The sequence below is a fragment of the Anomaloglossus baeobatrachus genome, chromosome 11 (genome assembly GCF_048569485.1).
Source record: "Anomaloglossus baeobatrachus isolate aAnoBae1 chromosome 11, aAnoBae1.hap1, whole genome shotgun sequence".
NCBI classification, from domain to species: Eukaryota; Metazoa; Chordata; class Amphibia; order Anura; family Aromobatidae; genus Anomaloglossus; species Anomaloglossus baeobatrachus.
The window spans coordinates 151,834,765-151,854,278 of record NC_134363.1 but is presented as its reverse complement, the minus strand read 5'-3'; the positions used below and the strand labels follow the sequence as shown (position 1 = coordinate 151,854,278).

General features: G+C 42.6%; 1 protein-coding gene across 1 annotated transcript in view; it reads right to left on the bottom strand.

Annotated features, from left to right (window-relative positions):
* The window catches only part of C1QTNF12 (C1q and TNF related 12), a 79,783-nt gene extending 60,572 nt beyond the window's left edge, over window positions 1–19,211 (bottom strand). The window contains exon 1 of the mRNA XM_075329060.1: window positions 18,149–19,211. Within this exon, the coding sequence (XP_075185175.1) occupies window positions 18,149–18,319 (171 nt within the window). The 5' untranslated portion in view covers window positions 18,320–19,211. The remainder of the gene's footprint in view (window positions 1–18,148) is intronic.
* Between the last annotated feature and the right edge of the window lie 303 nt (window positions 19,212–19,514).

The window sequence follows — 19,514 nt, the reverse complement described above, 5'->3', positions numbered from 1 at the left end:
TCCATCAAGAAAGCAGACACCAGCAAAAGAAAGCAGACACCACCCCCAAAAAAAATTTGGACTCCACAGAGCCAAAACAATTACAATTGACAAGTGTCGATAGTGGATGGGCTCTCACACAGAGACACCAGGGGGAGCCAACTGCTGTAGAACACAAGGGGATCTGACAGCGACGCAGATTTGTATGTGAGAGCCCATTCATTTGCCAACTCTAATTGTTTGGGGTCTGGTAAGTGCGATTCTTTTAGGGGTGTCTGCTTTCTTTTGGGGGTAACCTTAGCACCACATTGAGAATAATATATTTATCCAGGTAATTTAAACCTTTGTAAATATGGTATGTTCCCTGGTCATTACTGCAGTAGAAGTACTTGAGAGTTATCTAATCCTAGAGAAGGCAAGACTTTTCAGGTCAAGCATCGAAGACCAAACACCGAGAACTAGACTTCACAAGTCAAGAGCCAAACTCCAAACACCGAATGCCAAGCACCAAGAACCAGACTTCGCAGGTCAAGCACTGATGACCAAACACCAAAAACCAGACTTCGCATGTCAAGTACTGAAGGCCAGACACTGAAGATCAAACACCAAGAACCAGACTTCGCAGGTCAAGAACTGAACACCAAAGACCGAACGCCCAGCACCAAGAACCAGACTTTGCAGGTCAAGCACCGATGACCAAACACCAAGAATCAGACTTCTGAGGTCAAGAACCGAACACCAAACACCGAACGCCAAACACTGAGAATCAGACTTTGCATGTCAAGTACCGAAGACCAAACACCGAAGGTCAAGCACCGAAAACCAGACGTCGCAGGTCAAGCACCAAGGACCAGATGCTGATTGCCAAATACAAAAGATCGAATTTCCGAGTGAGCTTGGTTGATATTACCTGTTCACACATATGGTATTAATTAATGACAGTTAATAATTAGAATTGGACTTGTGGCTTGACAAATTGTACCATAGTTCTGTTAGGCCCTGTGCGTTGATTTATTGTATAATTTCTTGAACTGAATCAGTTAAGGGGGAGTTATGGTGACACTGACGTTTCCCTGATAGAGATAGTCATCTGTACTGTTTTTGGATTATCCCTCATCAGTACCAACTCTTTATTTCTGAAAAATAAATATCCATTGTGAGTCATCACTGAGTGGTCTTTACTGTGCCGTTGCATTCTTGGATCCTGTTTACATTTATAAAGGGCTTTAGCTAAATTTCTGCAATCACCCTATATGAATGCAGGTCACTAAATCTTGACATTGTGAAATGTGCGCGCAATCGGGTGTCTCCTCTGTTGCCTGCTTGAAAGGATGGACACATGACCCCAAGTATGCGTCTTACATTGCTACTAGCTTCTCATTTCGTACTTTCAATATAGCATTTAGAAAAGTAGAAAAAGTACCTAGTCAACACATGACCGCAAATATACCAAAAGCATACATCATATTGATTAATCTTAATATCATTAATAATTGCAAATATGAAGTCACACCAAAAGGGCTCCCCCATCAATAACCAAATACAGAGCTCTGATCTGGAGGTACTGTAGAGGCTATACATTAAATAGGTGCCTGCAAAATGATCATGTCACTGAAAGCTATTTCTCCGTGTGGCCCGAGTGCTCCTGTGTTCTCCATGATAGAACTGCTGTAGGACTCCTCTGGCGGTGGCTTATCTCCAGTAGAATAAAAGAATTGACCATTAACAATAAACATGCAGCATTCTTCTCTTCCCCGACATCATCTGTCAAGGGATAATCAAAAGGCCCCAAATCATATTAGACTAGGATATTGGAAGGCTTGGATGAATTTAGTCTAATTTGTATGGGCACCATAAGACGGGTTGTTCGACACTCTAATATGTATGGGGGGCCTTGGACCACTGATCTTTGGGGAGATGTTAATTGTGCATGTCTAATTTTGAACTGCAAATTGCTTTTATTCTCCCAGAGATCAGCCACCACCAAACATGTCTGTTGATGTCTCTCTTTTGGAGAGCACAGCAGTGCTTGGCCGAATGAGTACTTTTGTGTATGGGAAGGCCGGTCAAGATGATTGTCAACTAAATTGGTCAAAGGATCATTCGGCCGACACCATCTAATGTGTCTGGAGGCCCTGGACAACTGATCTTTCGGGGACATGTTAATTGTGCACTTCCGAGTTTGATCTGCCGATTGCTTTTATTCTCCCGGAGATCATCCACCATCAAACATGTCTGCCGATGTCTTTCTTTTGAAAAACACAGAAGCGCTTGGATAAATGACCACTCCTGTGTATGGGAAGGCCGGCCAAGATGGTTGTCAACTAAATTGGTCAAAGCATTATTTGGTCAGCACCATCTAATGTGTCTGGAGGCCCCAAACCACTGATGTTTGGGGGAGCTCTTAATTTTGCATGTCCAATTTTGAACTGCCAATTGCTTTTGTTCTTCTGGGGATCATCCACCACCAAACATGTCTGCCGATGTCTCTCTTTTGGAGAACCACTTGGCCGAATAAGCACTTCTTTGTATGGGAAGGCCGGCCAAGATGGTTATCTACTAAATTGGTCAAAGAATTATTCGGCCGACACCATCTAATGTGTATGGAGGCACCAAACCACTGATCTTTGGGGGAGATGTTAATTGTTACATAGTTACTTAGGTTGAAAAAAAGACCTAGGTCCATCTAGTTCAACCTTCCTCCACCAGTTCTACATTTAGTCACTAAGTCATTTATAACCGACAATGTTTTGTGTACTGAGGAAATCATCCAGCCCTGATATAAAAGCTGTTATAGTATCGGCCATTACTACCTCTTGTGGTAGGGCATTCCACAGTCTGACTGCTCTAACTGTAAAGAACCCTTTCCTATTTAGCTGTCTGAATCGCTTTTCTTCCACTCGCAGTGAGTGCCCCCTGGTCCTTAGTACTGTCTTTGGAAGAAATAAGTCATGTGCCAGTCCTTTATATTGACCACACATGTATTTATACATATAAATGAGATCTCCTCTGAGACGTCTTTTTTCTAAACTAAACATATCTAACTTTTTCAACCTGTCATCATATGGGATCAATTGTGCCTGTCCATTTTTGAACTGCCAATTGCTTTTATTCTCCCAAGGATCAGCCACCACCAAACATGTCTGCCAATGTCTCTCTTTTAGAGAACACAAGAGCGCTTGGCCGAATGAGCACTTCTGTGTATGAAAAAGCCGGCGAAGATGGTTGTCAACCAAATTGGTCAAAGCATCATTCGGCCAACACCATATAATGTATATGGGGGCCTTAGGACTCTTGCTTAAAATCTTTGAGTCCATTGTTGCCCCCCATCAATCATGTACTGTCGTGCCACAGACCCCTGGGGTTCAAATGAAAGCTCACCCTACCCTGTGGTCCCTTTAAACGTCAAACAAGAACGATTTTGTGATGATTGTGATTCACACTTCACTCAGAAGAATATTTTGAGTAGATCTTATTTTCGCAACACACTCCACAATCACTTGTTTCACTCCGGACTCTTTCATCCTGCAACTTCTTAATCCTACTTATTGTTTTGTCCACACTCCGCTCCCAGAATCTTTCTCGGGAATGACTTTACAAGTGCACAGCCCCCATTGATTTACTCTCAGTAGATCTGCTTTTTGATATAATTTATGAACCAGAATAATCCCCGATGACACCTGTCCAAAAAGTAAAAATATACATTATTTGTGCAAAGTCTCAAATATCATCCCCCCTAGCCCCACGGACAATGTTTCTAGGTAAACAATGGCACCAATCAGCTTTTCTCCTCCAAAAATTCTTTTAAGGAATAATATTTATACAATGCTTTAGCCCAACACTCATATCTGTTATAGTTTTTATTCTGAATCTCGGGCTTGGGATCACTGCGCATATAATTTACCAATAAGAGTAAATACTATCAAGTTAATTTAAATATTTTGTCTGACATGCCTTGTCTCCGAGCCGTCGTGTACACAGACACTTTATGTGTGCCAGTGGATCGCAGAGCACAAAAATGTTCCAAATCGTGGAGAGCACGGCTCGTACTCACATTATAATGGGAATCATTAATCTTCATCAAGGCTAGGCCTGATTAGAGAGGCTATCAAGTTTGGAAAATTACAGACCTTTGTTCTGAGACCAGACAACCACTTTAACACTTTCTGCCGGGTGTGAACTGGTTGCTGGAGGACATGATGGTATTTGGTCCTACAGAATTCTCCATAGCCCAAAATTTGGACACAAAAGGAAAACATCTAGCCTAATGTAGACTTCTTGTCACGATTCCTCTGTGCAGAGCATCTTGCACACTAGGAGATGCTCTGCTGCGCTTTCCTGGACTACTGAGCTGGCAGTGACACGATCACTCTCTGCAGAGCATCTTGCACACTAGGAGATGCTCTGCTGTGTTTTCCTGAGCTACTGAGCTGGCAGGTTGATTGACAGCGTTGGCTTCTATACTGGTTTTGGGAGGTGCTGATTACTCAGGTGTTCCATCTTCCTGGTAATTGCTTTGCTCCTTTAATGAGCATGCTCTCACAGAACCTTGTCAGTTGTACATTCTGGTTCTGTAGTTGTGCTCTTGGCCTGTGTTTCTCTATATGTTCTGATCTTTGTTTCTTGACCACGGACCATTGTTAGACTCCTCTCTGCTCGCTCCCTGTTCCTGCTGGGACCTCCTGGTTTTTGATCTTGGACCATTACCTGACCACGTCTCAGTTATCTCCCTGAATCTATTACGTGCCCTTCTGGAATTCTGACCCTCGGATTATGACCTGACTATGCTTCTGTGTACTCCCTGTATCCATATGTGTCCTCCTGTTACTAGACCCTGGCTTGCCTGATTACTCTTCCATCTGTACTATCTGTAAGTAGTGACTTGCATTACACTTCTACTTGAGATCGGAGAGCTCCTTTCCCCTTGTTCTTCAGGGAGAAGATACCCCCTTCTGTTGTCCACAAGATGGCAGCCAGTTTTGTTTAGCCACACTAAAATAATCTCAGCGGGGGAACTCTATTGTGGAATATCATCATAGACTGAACTTACGAGAGCAGGGATGATCCTATGGTAACCCATTGGTTTAATCATATGGCTTATCTTTGATATCCTTGAACTCACCATAAAGTCTAATAGAAAGTAAACTGTAACATCACATATGAAATATCTTCCAAGTTCCCTACCTAAAAAAAGCTAAGAAAGCTTACAGAAATATTTATTATTATTATTATTATTTATTATTATAGCGCCATTTATTCCATGGCGCTTTACAAGTGAAAGAGGGTATACGTACAACAATCATTAACAATACAAAACAGACTGGTATAGGAGGAGAGAGGACCCTGCCCGCGAGGGCTCACAGTCTACAGGGAATGGGTGATGGTACAATAGGTGAGGACAGAGCTGGTTGCGCAGTGGTCTACTGGGCTGAGAGCTATATATTTCTTGTTCATGCTCTAAAAGGCTGACCTATGGGGCAATTCCAGTGATCCAAAAACATCCCCTTCAATGAAAAATTGGATGCCTTGGCACTAATAAATGCCTCTTTTGGGCTTGGATACCCCTCAAGCAGTGACGTGGGGTTTTACCAGGTGCCAGGAAGACCCCCTGCAGGTGCAGCAACACACAGGAGACACTAGGGAGAGGGGAGCGGGATCACCACCTGCACTCACCTGCGTCTGTACCCTGCATTTCCTGATGTCTCTACATGGGTTATTTCACCCCCTCGCCGATCATGTTCCTAAACACTCACTTGCCCTAACTCACCGTGGATAGTGAGCTGGCTGGCAAGAGCACTAGTCTTGCCTCTACAATAGAGAACCATAAAGGTAGGAAAACAGACAGGGAATATAGACACAAAAAGGAAAAAAAACATTCCAAGCAGCTAACATCACAGCAAATGACACAAAAAGCTTCTTCCAGGGTCCAGCTCCTTCCAAAATGAACCACATAGAAATAAGTATTCAGTTTGTATCACCGGCAGCAGCTGATCAGACACATGACTTTAGATAGTGAAGGAGAGAGGTAGCAAAAGAGCTGCACCTGGGATTAAAGCTACAGCCAGACAGGAAAGGGTGCTTAACCCTTACAGTGCTACAAGAAAGTAGATGTCATTCAAGTATCAGTAGTGGATCTGCAGGCAATAACTGTGACCTTCTGATTCCAGACTTGCTGGAGGTCTTCCACGGGCGGGACACACTCAGGACAATACTTTTTAGATACATTTATTTACTTTTTTAGTGTCTACATACTATTTTTTTACCAGTGGTACATGTACACTACAGGGTATACACCATGGCCAGAAGCATCATAGTTTTTTCTCCAGTTTTATGAACACGTTTGCTTCTTTTTAGTGACTTTAGTATCTGCATTTTATTCTCTAGACTTTTTGCATCACCTATTAAGTTATTCTTCTTTTTTTGTCTCCTTGTCAACTTTACTTAATCAAATGTTTTAGACAAATGCGACTTTTTACCAAATATCGCATTTATTTTGTAGTATCTCTTTCCAGTCCCTGCCTGAAGTAATGTTTAAGTGGCATTTTCAATTTGATGCATTTTTATTCAAAAGATTTGTGACTTTTGAATCTAAAAAGGTGCAAAAAAATGAAATACAAAGTTAAAGAGCATTCTTGATTTTACCTAAATTTTTGTAGGATCAATATTTAGGTTCTGTTCACACTAGTAGTGTGGTTTCCATTATTACTGGTCATGATGTTAATGATGGATCCATTGTACAGGATACTAGGGAATCCCATTTGTACAGTACATACCCTAAACCCACAAAACCAGGGTGAAAAGGGAGCAAAAAGTTGTCATTACTGTGATATTTGAGTGCAAAACAGTATTATATACACTTTCTATTTTTTTTTGTACTCAAAGTGAAAAATAAAAAAATGGGATCACAGGCGTCTATATTTCCAGTGCTGGAGATAAGATCATTTTCATTGTTTTGATCTTGTATTAGATTTTATTGGTATTAGGGCGGGAAGACAGAACTCGCTGCTGGCGAGAATGTGAGACTCGGCTCTAGATGCTATCAGCTGATGACAGTGATATCCACTCCACCCTGTTTATAGTGTTCTGCTCGAGATTGACAGGTCATGCGGGGAGTTGTCCGGTAGCACAAGTAATTCAGTCCATTAGTAATTCATTCAGGATTCTTTGTGATGATGTCGAAATCAAATAATGTCATGCCTTGGTTTCAAGACTCGATCCGATGACCTTTTGCTGAGTAAAAATAGCCCCACCTGGGATGTGATAGGAGAGAGACAAAATAGAAAAGTGAAAACACCTGACTAACTGCAAACCAAAGAAGAAGCAAGGTTTCCTGCCTGGTCGGGTTCTTTTCCGCTGTTGATGGTTCTTTTATCCTTGTGTCTTCTTTAGTTTGCTGTTAGTCAGGTGTTCTCACTTTTCTATTTTGTCTCCGTACAATCACATCCCGGGTGGGGCTATTTTTTACCAGCCTTTTCTGCTATGGTTGTCTGGATTCCCACATCCTCAGTTAAGGTTCCTTAAGCCTGCTTTACACCTTTCAATTAAGCATACGATATCGTATGCGATGTGACACGCCCCCATCGTATGTGTGGCACGTTTAATTTGTTGACCGTGTCGCACAATCGATTAAAAGCTGTCACACGTACTTACCCTTCCATACGACCTTGCTGTGGGCGGCGAACATCCACTTCCTGGAGTGCGAGGGACGTTCGGCGTCACATCAACGTCACGCGGCAGCCGGCCAATAGAAGCAGAGGGGCGGAGATGAGCGGGACGTAAATATCCCGCCCACCTCCTTCCTTCCGCATTGCCGGCGGGACGCAGGTAAGATCTGTTCATCATTCCCGGGGTGACACACACTGCGATGTGTGCTGCCTCGGGAATATTGAAAAATCCGACGTGAAATTTTTAGGAAATGAACGACGTGTATGCGATGAACGGTTTTACGTTCAATCGCAGTCGCACGTAGCTGTCACACGCTACAACACCACTAACAATGCCGGATGTGTGTCACTCACGACGTGACCCCGCCGACACATCGTTAGATATGTTGTAGCGTGTAAAGCAGGCTTTACTGAGTTATTGCTTTTGCTTTTCCCTGCAGTTTGTGTGATTCCCTTCCCAGTTTATTCCTGTTCAGTTTCTTTTAGGATTTGGATGGTTTCTACATACTCCATTATTTTGGGGGGGTTTCTTCCATTTTCCTTCATCTTCCCTGTATGACTGATGTGAAGAAGTTTTTATCTCTGTCCTATCACACTCTGGGTGGGGCTATTTTTTATTCCCCTTACACCAGCCGTCTCTGCTGGCTATATTCCTAAGTGGATGGTTGTCTGGATTGCCAGCTCCTCACTGAGTTATTGCTATTCCTTTTCCCTGTAGTTTGTTTGTGGGATTCCCTTCCCAGTTTTCTCCTATTCAGTTTCTTTTAGGGTAGGATTTGGAGGGTTTTTCACTTATTCTGTTATTTTGGGAGGTTTCTTTTGTTTTCTTTCATCTTCCCTGTATGACTGATGTGAAGATGTTTTTAGCCTTGTGTCTCACTTATGGTTATTGTTTTGTTTTACACTTTCTTTATAGTTGAGAGTGCAGTTAAGGACACTCGGGGGAAACTAACGTTGAGTTGGGGAGCCATTGCATAATCTAAGGGTTCTAACCTCCTTGTCACCAGATTTTTGATACCTCATCTGAGAGTAGCATGATATAGAGACAGATTCTCTGACTCCTGTGATGTATTACTTACTGGGCTGCATGTAGTAGTTTTGATAAAATCTGCTGTTGATTTAGCAATGCTCTGAATGCTAAGCTCTGTATAACCCCACCCACAGCACTGATTGACAGCTCTCTGTGTAATGGGAATGGGCAGAAAGTGGCCTATCAGTGGTGGAGGCATGATTAGACCATCTGGTAGCAGGTTTACTAGTCCTCTAGTGAAGGTCTTCTGCTGCTAAAATAGGGCTTTTATCAAAACTGTAACAAGCAGCCCAGTAAGTGACACATCACTGGAATCAGGGTCTTTGTCCCTATATTATGCTGCTCTTAGATTAGGTGGCAAAAACCTGGTAACAGATTCCCTTTAAAAAGGGTTTCCACTTCAAAATAATTTTCTTTAGATGTGTTCCTCATTGAAATATATGGAACTAATAATTAATATACTTGTATTTCCAAAGATGTCTTGATTTCCAGATATCAAGAATAGTCTCAAGTACCAAGCTCCAGTTACAGTTCATGCGCAACGCAGAATTGTATATATTGTGTCGGCATATCATTAGTGCGAGATGTGAAGGGGGTCGGCTGCTCATTTCAATAGGTAAGCTCCCTCTAGAGCTGCAGTCATCAGATGGAGCTCGGAAGTCGAAACCGTTTCCTACAGCCTACCGACTGTTTAAAAGGAACCAACCAGCAGGATTTACCCATATAAAGTAAAGGCAGTGCCATACTGGCGCTAGCATGGCTAATAAAATCATACCTTCACTTTTCAGATTAGATTTATAAATGTCCAGAAAGTCGTCCATTCTTTGATTGACAAGTGCAGCGGTGCAGGCCTTTGTGGGACAGGTCCTCTATGTAAACTCATTTTCCGTCATCCTCCTGGCTTGCCCCTTTTTTATTTAAATTTTGCGCTGTGCCACAATTACCACTGGAGGAGGCGCATGTGCATGGCTAGTGTGATAATGTCTTCACCGGAGTCAGTGCATGCGCGTACCACAATCTCCAGCACCATTTTATTAAAGACACTGTGGAGAAGACTATGAGCGGCATTGGTGCATGCGCAGATTTAATTGCTTTTTTTCATATGCGCCGATGCTACTCACAGTCGTCTCCACAGTGTCTTCAATAAAATGGCGCCGAAGATCGCATGCACTGACTCAGCGCCATTTTAATGAACACTTCATCACACTAGGAATGCGCATGCTCTACAGTGACAATGGCAACTCAGCTTGAAATTAAAAAGCTGCAAGCTAGGAGGACACCGGAGGAGGAATTTACACAGAGGAGCCAAACCCACAAAGGCTCGTGCACACGTCAGTCACAGAATGGCCCAATTTCTGGACCTTTATCAACTATCCAATCTGAAAAGTAAAGATATGATTTTATTCATCATGCTAGTGCCAGTATGGTACTGCCTTCACTTTATATGAGAAAATCCTGCTGTTTGGTTCCCTTTAAGGCCATGTGCAGACGCTGAGTATTTGGTGATTTTTATACCTCAGTATTTAGGCCACGTGCACACATTGAGTATTTGGTTAGTTTTTTACCTCAGTGTTAGGCCCCCTTCACACGTCAGTGATTCTGGTACGTTTGTGCTTTTTTTTTATACATACCAGAATCACTGACGTACGCAGACCCATTCTAATCAATGGGTCTGCTCACACATCAGTGATTTTTCACTGAACTTGTCTCCGTGCAGCGTACACCCGTGGCCGTGATTCTGCACGGAGACAAGTCAGTTTTTTTCTGGCATCACTGATGACCCACGGACCACACTATATTGTGATCCGTGTGTGATCAGTGAAACACGCACCAGAAAATCAGGGACATATTAAATATTAAATATTTTCAACCTTGCCTGTGATTCGCTCTGCAGCCTCTGCTCTCGGCAGCTCCTCCCTGGCTCCCTGGCATCCGGCCGGCGCTGACCTCCGCAGCAGCTGCTTCCGGGTCGGCTGTGTCGTGCATCATGAATATGCGCGACAGTAATGAGCTCAGAAGCAGCAGGCTGCACGGGCTGCAGAGGACATCGCTGGAGCCGGGTGAGTAAAAATGATTTTTATTTTAAAAACACGTTTTTTTCTGGCACGTGTCTCACGGATCACACCACTGCGTGGTCCGTGGGACATCAGTGATGCCAGAAAAAAATGGACATGTCTCCGTGCAGCAATCACGGACACGCGTAAACGCTGCACGGAGACATGGTCAGTGAAAAATCACTGATGTGTGAGCAGACCCATTGATTATAATGGGTCTGCGTATGTCAGTGATTCTGGTACGTTTAGGCTATGTGTCCACGCAGCGGAAAATGCGCGGATTTTGCCGCGGATTTCTCGCGGAAAAGCCGCGGATTTCCCGAAAATCTGCAGCTCAGGCACTTCCCAGCCATTTCTATGGCATTTTGGAAATGCTGTGCCCATGCTGCGGATTTTTCCGCAGCAGATTTCGTGCGGATTTTGATCCGGAAAAATCTGCAACATGTCAATTATTGTTGCGGATTTTCATCCGGATTTTGGCTTTAAAATTGGGAAAAAAAAAAAAAATCCGCACCAAAATCCGCATCAAATCCGCGGCAATTCCACGGTAAATCCGCGGCAAATCCGCACCTTTGAAAAGGTGCGGATTTTGCGGGAAAGCCGCGGATTTTGATGCAGAAAAATCCGCAGCTACATTCTGTCGTGGACACATAGCCTTAAAAAAAAGCACAAACGTACCAGAATCACTGACGTGTGAAAGAGGCCTCAAGGCCACATGCACACATTGAGTGTTTGGTGAGTTTTTTACCTCAGTATTAAGGCCACGTGCACACGTTCAGTGTTTGGTAAGTTTTTTACCTCAGTATTAAGTCCACGTGCACACATTGAGTGTTTAGTGAGTTCTTTACCTCAGTATTAAGGTAACGTGCACATGTTGAGTGTTTGGTGAGGTTTTTTTTAACTTAGTATTAAGGCTATGTGTACACGTTGAGTATTTGGTGAGTTCTTTACCTCAGTATTAAGGGTATGTGTACACATTGAGTGTTTGGTGAGTTTTTTACCTCAGTATTAAGGCCACGTGTACACGTTGAGTATTTGGTGAGTTTTTTACCTCAGTATTAATGCCATGTGCACATACTGCATATTTGGTGCATTTTTACCTCAGTATTTGTAGCCAAAACCAGGAGAGGAACAATGAGAGGACAAGTATAATAGAAACACGGGCACCACTTCTGCATTTTATACCCACTCCTGGTTATGGCTGAGGTAAGAAAAAATTCACCAAATACTCCTTGTGTGAACGTGGTAGGCTGCAGCGCTGATGTGATATAAGAATGTTATGTAAGCACCGGCAGACACTGTTGAATTTAGGGGGTTCTCAAAGTAGATGACAACACATTTAAAGATCCATGACAGTAGGGGGTCCTGTTGGAAATTTTGCTTTTTGATACATTAAACCCCTTTAGATCTCCTCCTTGGTTCTGCCTCAAGTCGTGAACCACTAAAACAGCATGTCATGTATAACACTGTTCTTACACAGAATGCCACAGTCACTGATTGACGACCTGCACAGTATGATCATGTGACCACATCTCCGGCACTGCATAAGTCAATGCAATAAAGACAGGCAGTGACATAACCTGAAGCTCATGGCCAACAATGGAAAAGTCCCAATGAATGCAATTTTTTAAATTATTGATCTTCTCATATAGACCAAAAGGACTTTTTGGGCGCCCCACTGGGTTCAATTGCAACCCCTGCACCTATTGTAACTACGCACCTAAAGCATCACAACCCTACAGTCATCATTATAATCAAGAGGTAAATCAGGCTAATAAAACATTTCCAACTTTAAAGCAACAGTCTAAATTGAGGCCACACTTAAAGGCCCCTTTACACACTGCAACATCACTAGCTATCGCTGTAACGTCACCGGTTTTGTGACGTAATAGCGACCTCCCCAGCGACATTGCAGTGTGTGACACGCATCAGCGACCTGGCCCCCGCTGTGAGGTCGCTGATCGCTACAAGTCATTCAGGAGCATTCTTTGGTCCTTTGTTTCCCGCTGCGCAGCATGCATCGGTTTGTTTGACACCGTTACAACGACTGTATCGCTGCTGCGTCGTTGGCCAGATCTGCCTGTTTGACAGCTCTCTAGAGACTGTTAGAGACTTTCCAGCGATCCCGGCCACGTCGAGATCGCTGGTGAGATCGCTAGAAAGTCTCAGTGTGTAAAGGGGCCTTAAAGCAGAAGGAGCCCTGACACCATTTCACACCTTATAACTGGCACATTGCCTGTCTTCTTTGTATCTGAGTCTTCCTGCATTCAATGTCTCTTTTCTACACATGTGTTCTATCTTTTTTTTTTGGGTGGGCGGATATTTCATACACCACCTATAGGATGGCTTGCATGTCTGTTTGTTTGTTTTTTGTGGACTGAGTGTCCTCAAAAAAGCAGACATCCGATTTTGATTAATCTTACAGAATCAATTAGTCCATTACAATTAATGGGTCAATGAAAAAAAAGGGACATGTATGTGTTACCCGAGTGCTATCCGTTTTTTACTGTTTAAAGGGAATCTGTCAAGTTATTTTATAGTACAATACCAATACTATCTTTAAATAGGGCTTAAGGACACCTTTCAGGATCAGTAAGTTTTATTGCTTCACCTTATCTTGTTATCCTGCTGTACACTTCATAGAATTCAGTGCACCCTAGTCAAGTGTATGTGAATATATTCATTATTCCTCTCACCCACCTCTTAGTGCATTCCCTATCACTTCTGAGTAGTGAAGCTCAGCTCCTATGCATGTATCAAGTAAATGATTTTTGATTATTTAATCCTTTTAAGAAGGGAGAGAACTCAAATAATTGCATGATTGGCCTTGGGTCACATGTTAAAGTTGGCCTTTTGATGCCTTAAAGGGAATCTGTCAGATGATTTTCTAGTAGAATACTAATGTTATGTTTAAATACGGTTTAAGCAGACCTTTTAGGATCAGTAACTTTTATTGCTGTAGCTTCTCCTGTTATCTTCCTGTACGCTCTTGAGAATTCAGTGCCTCCTGACAGCTAGTCAAGTGTATGTAAATCCAATTTCCATATGCACTGCTGACCCCAACCAACTCCCAGTGCATTCACTATCACTGCTGAGAGATGGGAGGGAGTATGGGTGGGGGCAGCAGTGCAAATTCAATTCAAATGTACTATCACTGATGCCAGTAATGAGAGGGGAGAGGGGGAGCTGTGAATATGCAGTTTGTATTCACATACGCTTGACTATTTACCCAGAATTCTATGGAGCTTACAACAAGATAATAGGAAGAGGGAGAGCTATAAAAGTTACTTATCCTGAAAGGTCTCCTTAAACCCTATTTAAAGTTAACATTAGTATTGTACTATGAAATCACCTGATAGATTCTCTTTAATGGGTGGAAGAAGCTTGGATTTTTTTACGCTTATGAGGAAAAAGAGATGCCATACTGATAATAAAAATGGACACATGGTCATGATATAATAATATAATAAGGCTGGCCTTACATACTCCGTAGAGGGGAGTTGCTGGCGTGCTGACGGTGGCCGCTGTTCCTGGAGATTTTGGAGAGTCCCGTGAGTTCATTTGCTGCTCACGTGCCTTGTCTGGGTGGGGGCAGCTGACTTACTGTGATGCCACCTCCTTTCTCATTCCGGTACCCAACGTTAAGAGTAGGAGATGCTGCTGGTTTATTGGGGGGGCTCGGGGGGGTGTAAGATCGCTGTGGCACTTGAACCCTGGGCAGTATCTACTCTGCTTATAGCAATAGCGCTGGTGGCACTAAAGCTACCACCTTGTCCATTACAAAAATCTCAACCCCAGGTGAATACCCTGCACCAGAAACAACTGATTGCAGAGGGACCAGGACTCGGCTGACAATCTATCTCATTTGCAGAACTGACTTCTTCTACATAACAATTATGCTTACAGTAGAGTTATGGAATATCATTTAACAGTTTATGCCCTGTACACATTTTATGATGGGAACATAGTTGCCTATAGCTGTCTGCATAGTACTACGTCATAGCTGTATGTATGGTTTGCACGTTATTTTTTATGTATGGTATGCACATGATTGTTGTATGTATCTTAAAGCACCACACCGGCAATTTTTGTTATTATTTCACTACCAGAGTGGTATCGCTAACGTCTGTTCTGGGCCCCTACTCTATAGTAAGTCTATACCTAAAAATAAATAGTATATCTAGCTCACCCAATCCTGAGTAGGCAACTAAGACCAGGCAGTGCACGGACATGTTGTAGTTAGCAAGACACTCACATGGACAGAAAAGGAAGGATACGGTGGTGGCACAGTGGCTCAGTGGTTAGCACTGCAGTCTTGCAGCGCTGGGGTCCTGGCTTCAAATCCCACCAAGGACACCATCTGCAAGGGGTTTGTGTGTTCTCCCCGTGTTTGCGTGTGTTTCCTCTGGGTACTCTGGTTTCCTCCCACACTCCAAAGACATACAAATAGGGACTTTAGATTGTGAGCCCCAATGGGGACAGTGTTCCTGATGTATGTAAAGCGCTGCGGAATATGTTAGCGCTATATAAAAATAAAGATTTGATTTTTTTTTTATATCCAGCAAGCTCATCCTGATCTTCATAAAAAGCAGAACATTTTTATTCAATTCAAATTTAAAATTGAAAAAATCCATCCATGGAATCAATCCATGATAAAATCCTGTATAATAGATATAACCAAGACGCATTTCAGACTCTATGTCCTTAAAATCCTGTATAATAGATAAAACCAGGACGCGTTTTGGACTCTATATCCTTAAAATCCCATATAATAGATATAACCAGGATGTGTTTTGGATTCTATGTCCTTAAAATCCCGTATAATAGATATAACCAGGACGCGTTTCGGACTCTATGTCCTTAAAATTCCATATAACAGATATAACCAGGATGCGTTTTGGACTCTATGTCCTTAGTCTAAGGATACACTAAGGATATAGAGTCCAAAATGTATCCTGATTATATCAATTATACGAGATTTTATCATGGATATATTCCACAGATGGATTTTTTAAAATTTTAAATTTGAATTAAATAAAATGTTTTGATGTTTATGAAGATTGGGATGAGCTTGCTGGATATACTACCCTTTCTGTCCATGTAAGTCTATACCTAGCATACTGACCTGTCACCGTCTTCTGATATGCCTGTCGCCCCTCCGGTCTCCAGTTCCATCATCTTGTGACCATAGTTTTTGACTGGCCGGAAGTCATAGCTAACACTCACAAGATCTCAATCTAAAGGCCGCTTTACACGCAGCGACATCGCTAGCGATGTCACTCGTGAAAGCACCCGCCCCCGTCGTTTGTGCATCACAGGCAAATCGCTGCCCGTGGCGCACAATATCGCTTGGAAGCATCACATGTACTTACCTTCATAGCGACATCGCTGTAAGCAGCGAACAACCTCTTTTTTTAAGGGTGAGGTTCGTGCGCCATCACAGCGACGTCACACAGCGGCCCGCCAATAGAAGCGGAGCGGCGGAGAACAGCCGCATTAATGACACGCCCACCTCGTTGCCGTAGGACGCAGGTAAGCTGTTGTTCGTCGTTCCAGGGGTGTCACACGTAGCGATGTGTGCTGCCTCAGGAACGACGAACAACCTGCGTCCAGAACAAGGAACGATATTTGGGAAATGAACCACGTGTCAACGATCAACGATTAGGTGAGTATTTCTGGTCGTTAACACTCGCTCATCGGTGTCACACGCAACGACGTCGCTACCGACGCCAGATGTGCGTCATGAATTCCGTGACCCCGATGACATATCGTTAGCGGTATTGTTGCATGTAAAACCCCCTTTAGTCTATGATAGCCTTGTTCTGGCTCTCATAGACTTATATTGAGAAATATCCTCCATCTTTTTTACAACCAACAGAAGACAAATGGAGTGGTGCCGGGAGCAGAAGACGATGACGGCTGGTAAGTGTATTACTAGGGAGAGGGAACATGCACACTGAGGCTGAATTAACAAAAACACGGAGGGGTGCTTTAATGTTATATTTTTGGAATATAAGTGATAACTGTATGTAGGTTGCATGTATGATGCATGGCCAATAACTGCATGTGCAGAAGGTGCTGTGAGTGATCGTTGCGTGCACTGTATACAGTAGATGATGAATATATATATATATATATATAGTATTCGTGCAGATATTTTCAATATTTCCCATCACCCTCTTTCTAGTAACTCATAATTCATTTCTTCTACACAACCGCACAAGACACCTGGTATTTTATGACATCACTCATCTGTAGATGACCCCTATGTGTATGTTTTCAGGGAGCCTTCACATCTAAAGTGCCTTCCAGTTATTTCTGTCTGTATACATCTCCATCTTGTGTTCGCCTCTTCCCATCCTCCTCATCTGTCTCCTGTGCACATTTTATTTACCACGTTAGGCTGGCAACCCAATTTTTCTGGTCCGAATGCGACCGACATGCCTCATTCCAATATTTCCACTACATTCCAGTGCCTCCCACAACGTAAACACCTCTCTCTTCCTGAAATACATCTCTTTCATTCCAGACGCTCGCTCTCATTATCTCAACAACTTTACACTACATTGCTCATCTCTTCCTCTTCACAGCCAGACCAAGACTTTCTCGGGAAACCCAATTCCACCCCCACCACCCCCAACAGTGTCTCCCATTCATTCGGGGAACGATATAACCAAAATATATCAAAAGTCAATTCACTTACATTTTTGCTAAACCTAAATGACCATGTCCCTACACAAAAGATCCTGTGTTCTGCAAAACACGTAACAACTCAGGTGCTATTCTTACCTGTTCTATCTGATAATCGAAGAGTTGGCCAAATCATCAAAATTTCAAAAGGTCTATAAAATTGAGTTAACATAATATTTTTTTCCACCTAACCCTTAAACCACCGGTGTGTCTTTATAAAAATCCCTTAAAGTAGACAAATGACCATATTTCTAACCCTAGCGCAATGACATAAAAGTAGATTAAAGTGCATATTGCATACGACCAACCAACACATAACCCCCTTATTAGAACAAAGCTTAAATTTACAACACGATACCCCATATACATGAAGGCGTAACCACACAGGGACAAAGTTTTTTGCAAAACAGATCATTGAAATGTAATGCAATAATAGGATAAAAACTGTAATTGGGCTATTTCATAAAATGCTGTTAAAAAGTTGCCTATCTTCTCTCCAACCCCTTCCTTCGTGGGTCTTGGAGAAGTCATATCTAAAATATGAATTATATTTTGGGTTTAAGCTATGGATACTTTGACTCTCCCCATTGCTTGAGGTCCTCTTGGTACCTTAGATGGCCCTCTAGCAGCTAAATAAATCTGATGGACACAAGTGATTTTGTAAGGCTGATGTGAGTTTACTTGCTTAGAAGGTAAGAGGCAGTGGAGGTGTGTATGCATAGCTCACATACCTTGTCAAGTTCATGTACCTCCTCACTGTTGGATAGTGTAACATTAAAAGGATCAATGAACTGATGTGGATCTTTTCCCCTTTTACGTTCTTTTTTAGCTGCCAGGACCGGGAATATTGCAAGTTGTTGGCACAGTACCGTGGCCACCAGGAGCCATACCCAACACCTCATTATGCTCGTTGAATATATCCTTCAAAGTTTACAAAGTTGAACTTGTGGAAAGCTCCAAGTACCTTCGAGAAGATGCTGAGAGGAGTAAAACAAGTGGAAAGTGATCCTTCTGTGAAGATAAGCACTTGCCAGGACAAAAGGGGTCAAGATAAAGCATCAATCTACTTGACTCCACCAGGTCTTTTTACACATGACAAGTAGGAGGGAGGGTGAAAGCAAATGTTCTCCCATCAATTTCTTAAAAAGTCCAAACAGTATAATTAAAACTCACTCAACTATGAAGCCTTCAACATTAAAGAGATCAAGGTGACATCTCAGCCCACATCTGCCAGCATAGAGCCCCATCAGTATAGACCTTCCTCGGTAATGATGATCAATGAGTGGACCCATTAGGTGGACAATAGGAAGCGGAAACTCTGTTGATCACAAGTCATCCTCATCTGTTACTGGAACTGGACGCATTTACAACCTGATGTCTTCTTCTTGTCTTGAAGTCACCTTTTAGGATAAAATTCAGGGTCTGATGAAGTAACCCTACCATCCACTTAGGGCAGCCGGCTCTTCAGTTGACCATTAATTCAGGAGATAGATAAAAGTTTTGTCGCTTCGTGGAAAAAACCTACAGAAGTCAATATCTGTTCTTGGCTCTCTGTCAATAGCCCTGCTCTCTGAGCTTGAAAAAAAAAAATGTTCTGAAATAGTGAAGAAAAAAAAGTCCTTAAGAAATGTCTTCTCAGAAATTGTGGCTTTTCTACCGAGAGTTCCGAATGATGGGATATTCCTTTTTTCTATGTCCCAGTCTTTTCTCAATTTCTCTCTTACTCTGTCTCTTCCCAACTGCAAATTGGCAGTTGTTCTCCGGGCTGCTCATTTCACCAAATATATCCTTCTTTCCTGTAGCTGCTACTTGAAGGAGAGGGAGGGAACTCACCCTGCTCATCTGTCAATCCTAGTTTTTTAACAGCCCTATTAAAGTCGAGCTGATAAGCAGTTCAGTCCTTCTCCGCAGAGATGCTAATCATATTTTAATGACCTATAAAAAACTTTTTTTTTTTAACCCCAGGGGGAAAAGACTGTTTAAGGAAATGAAAAAAATGCAATAGTAGGAAAATGCTTCATATTAACCCTTAAAATACTTAAGATGCAAACTTGAACATGAAGGCTGGTGGCTTATACTGAAGTGACTCAGTGGATG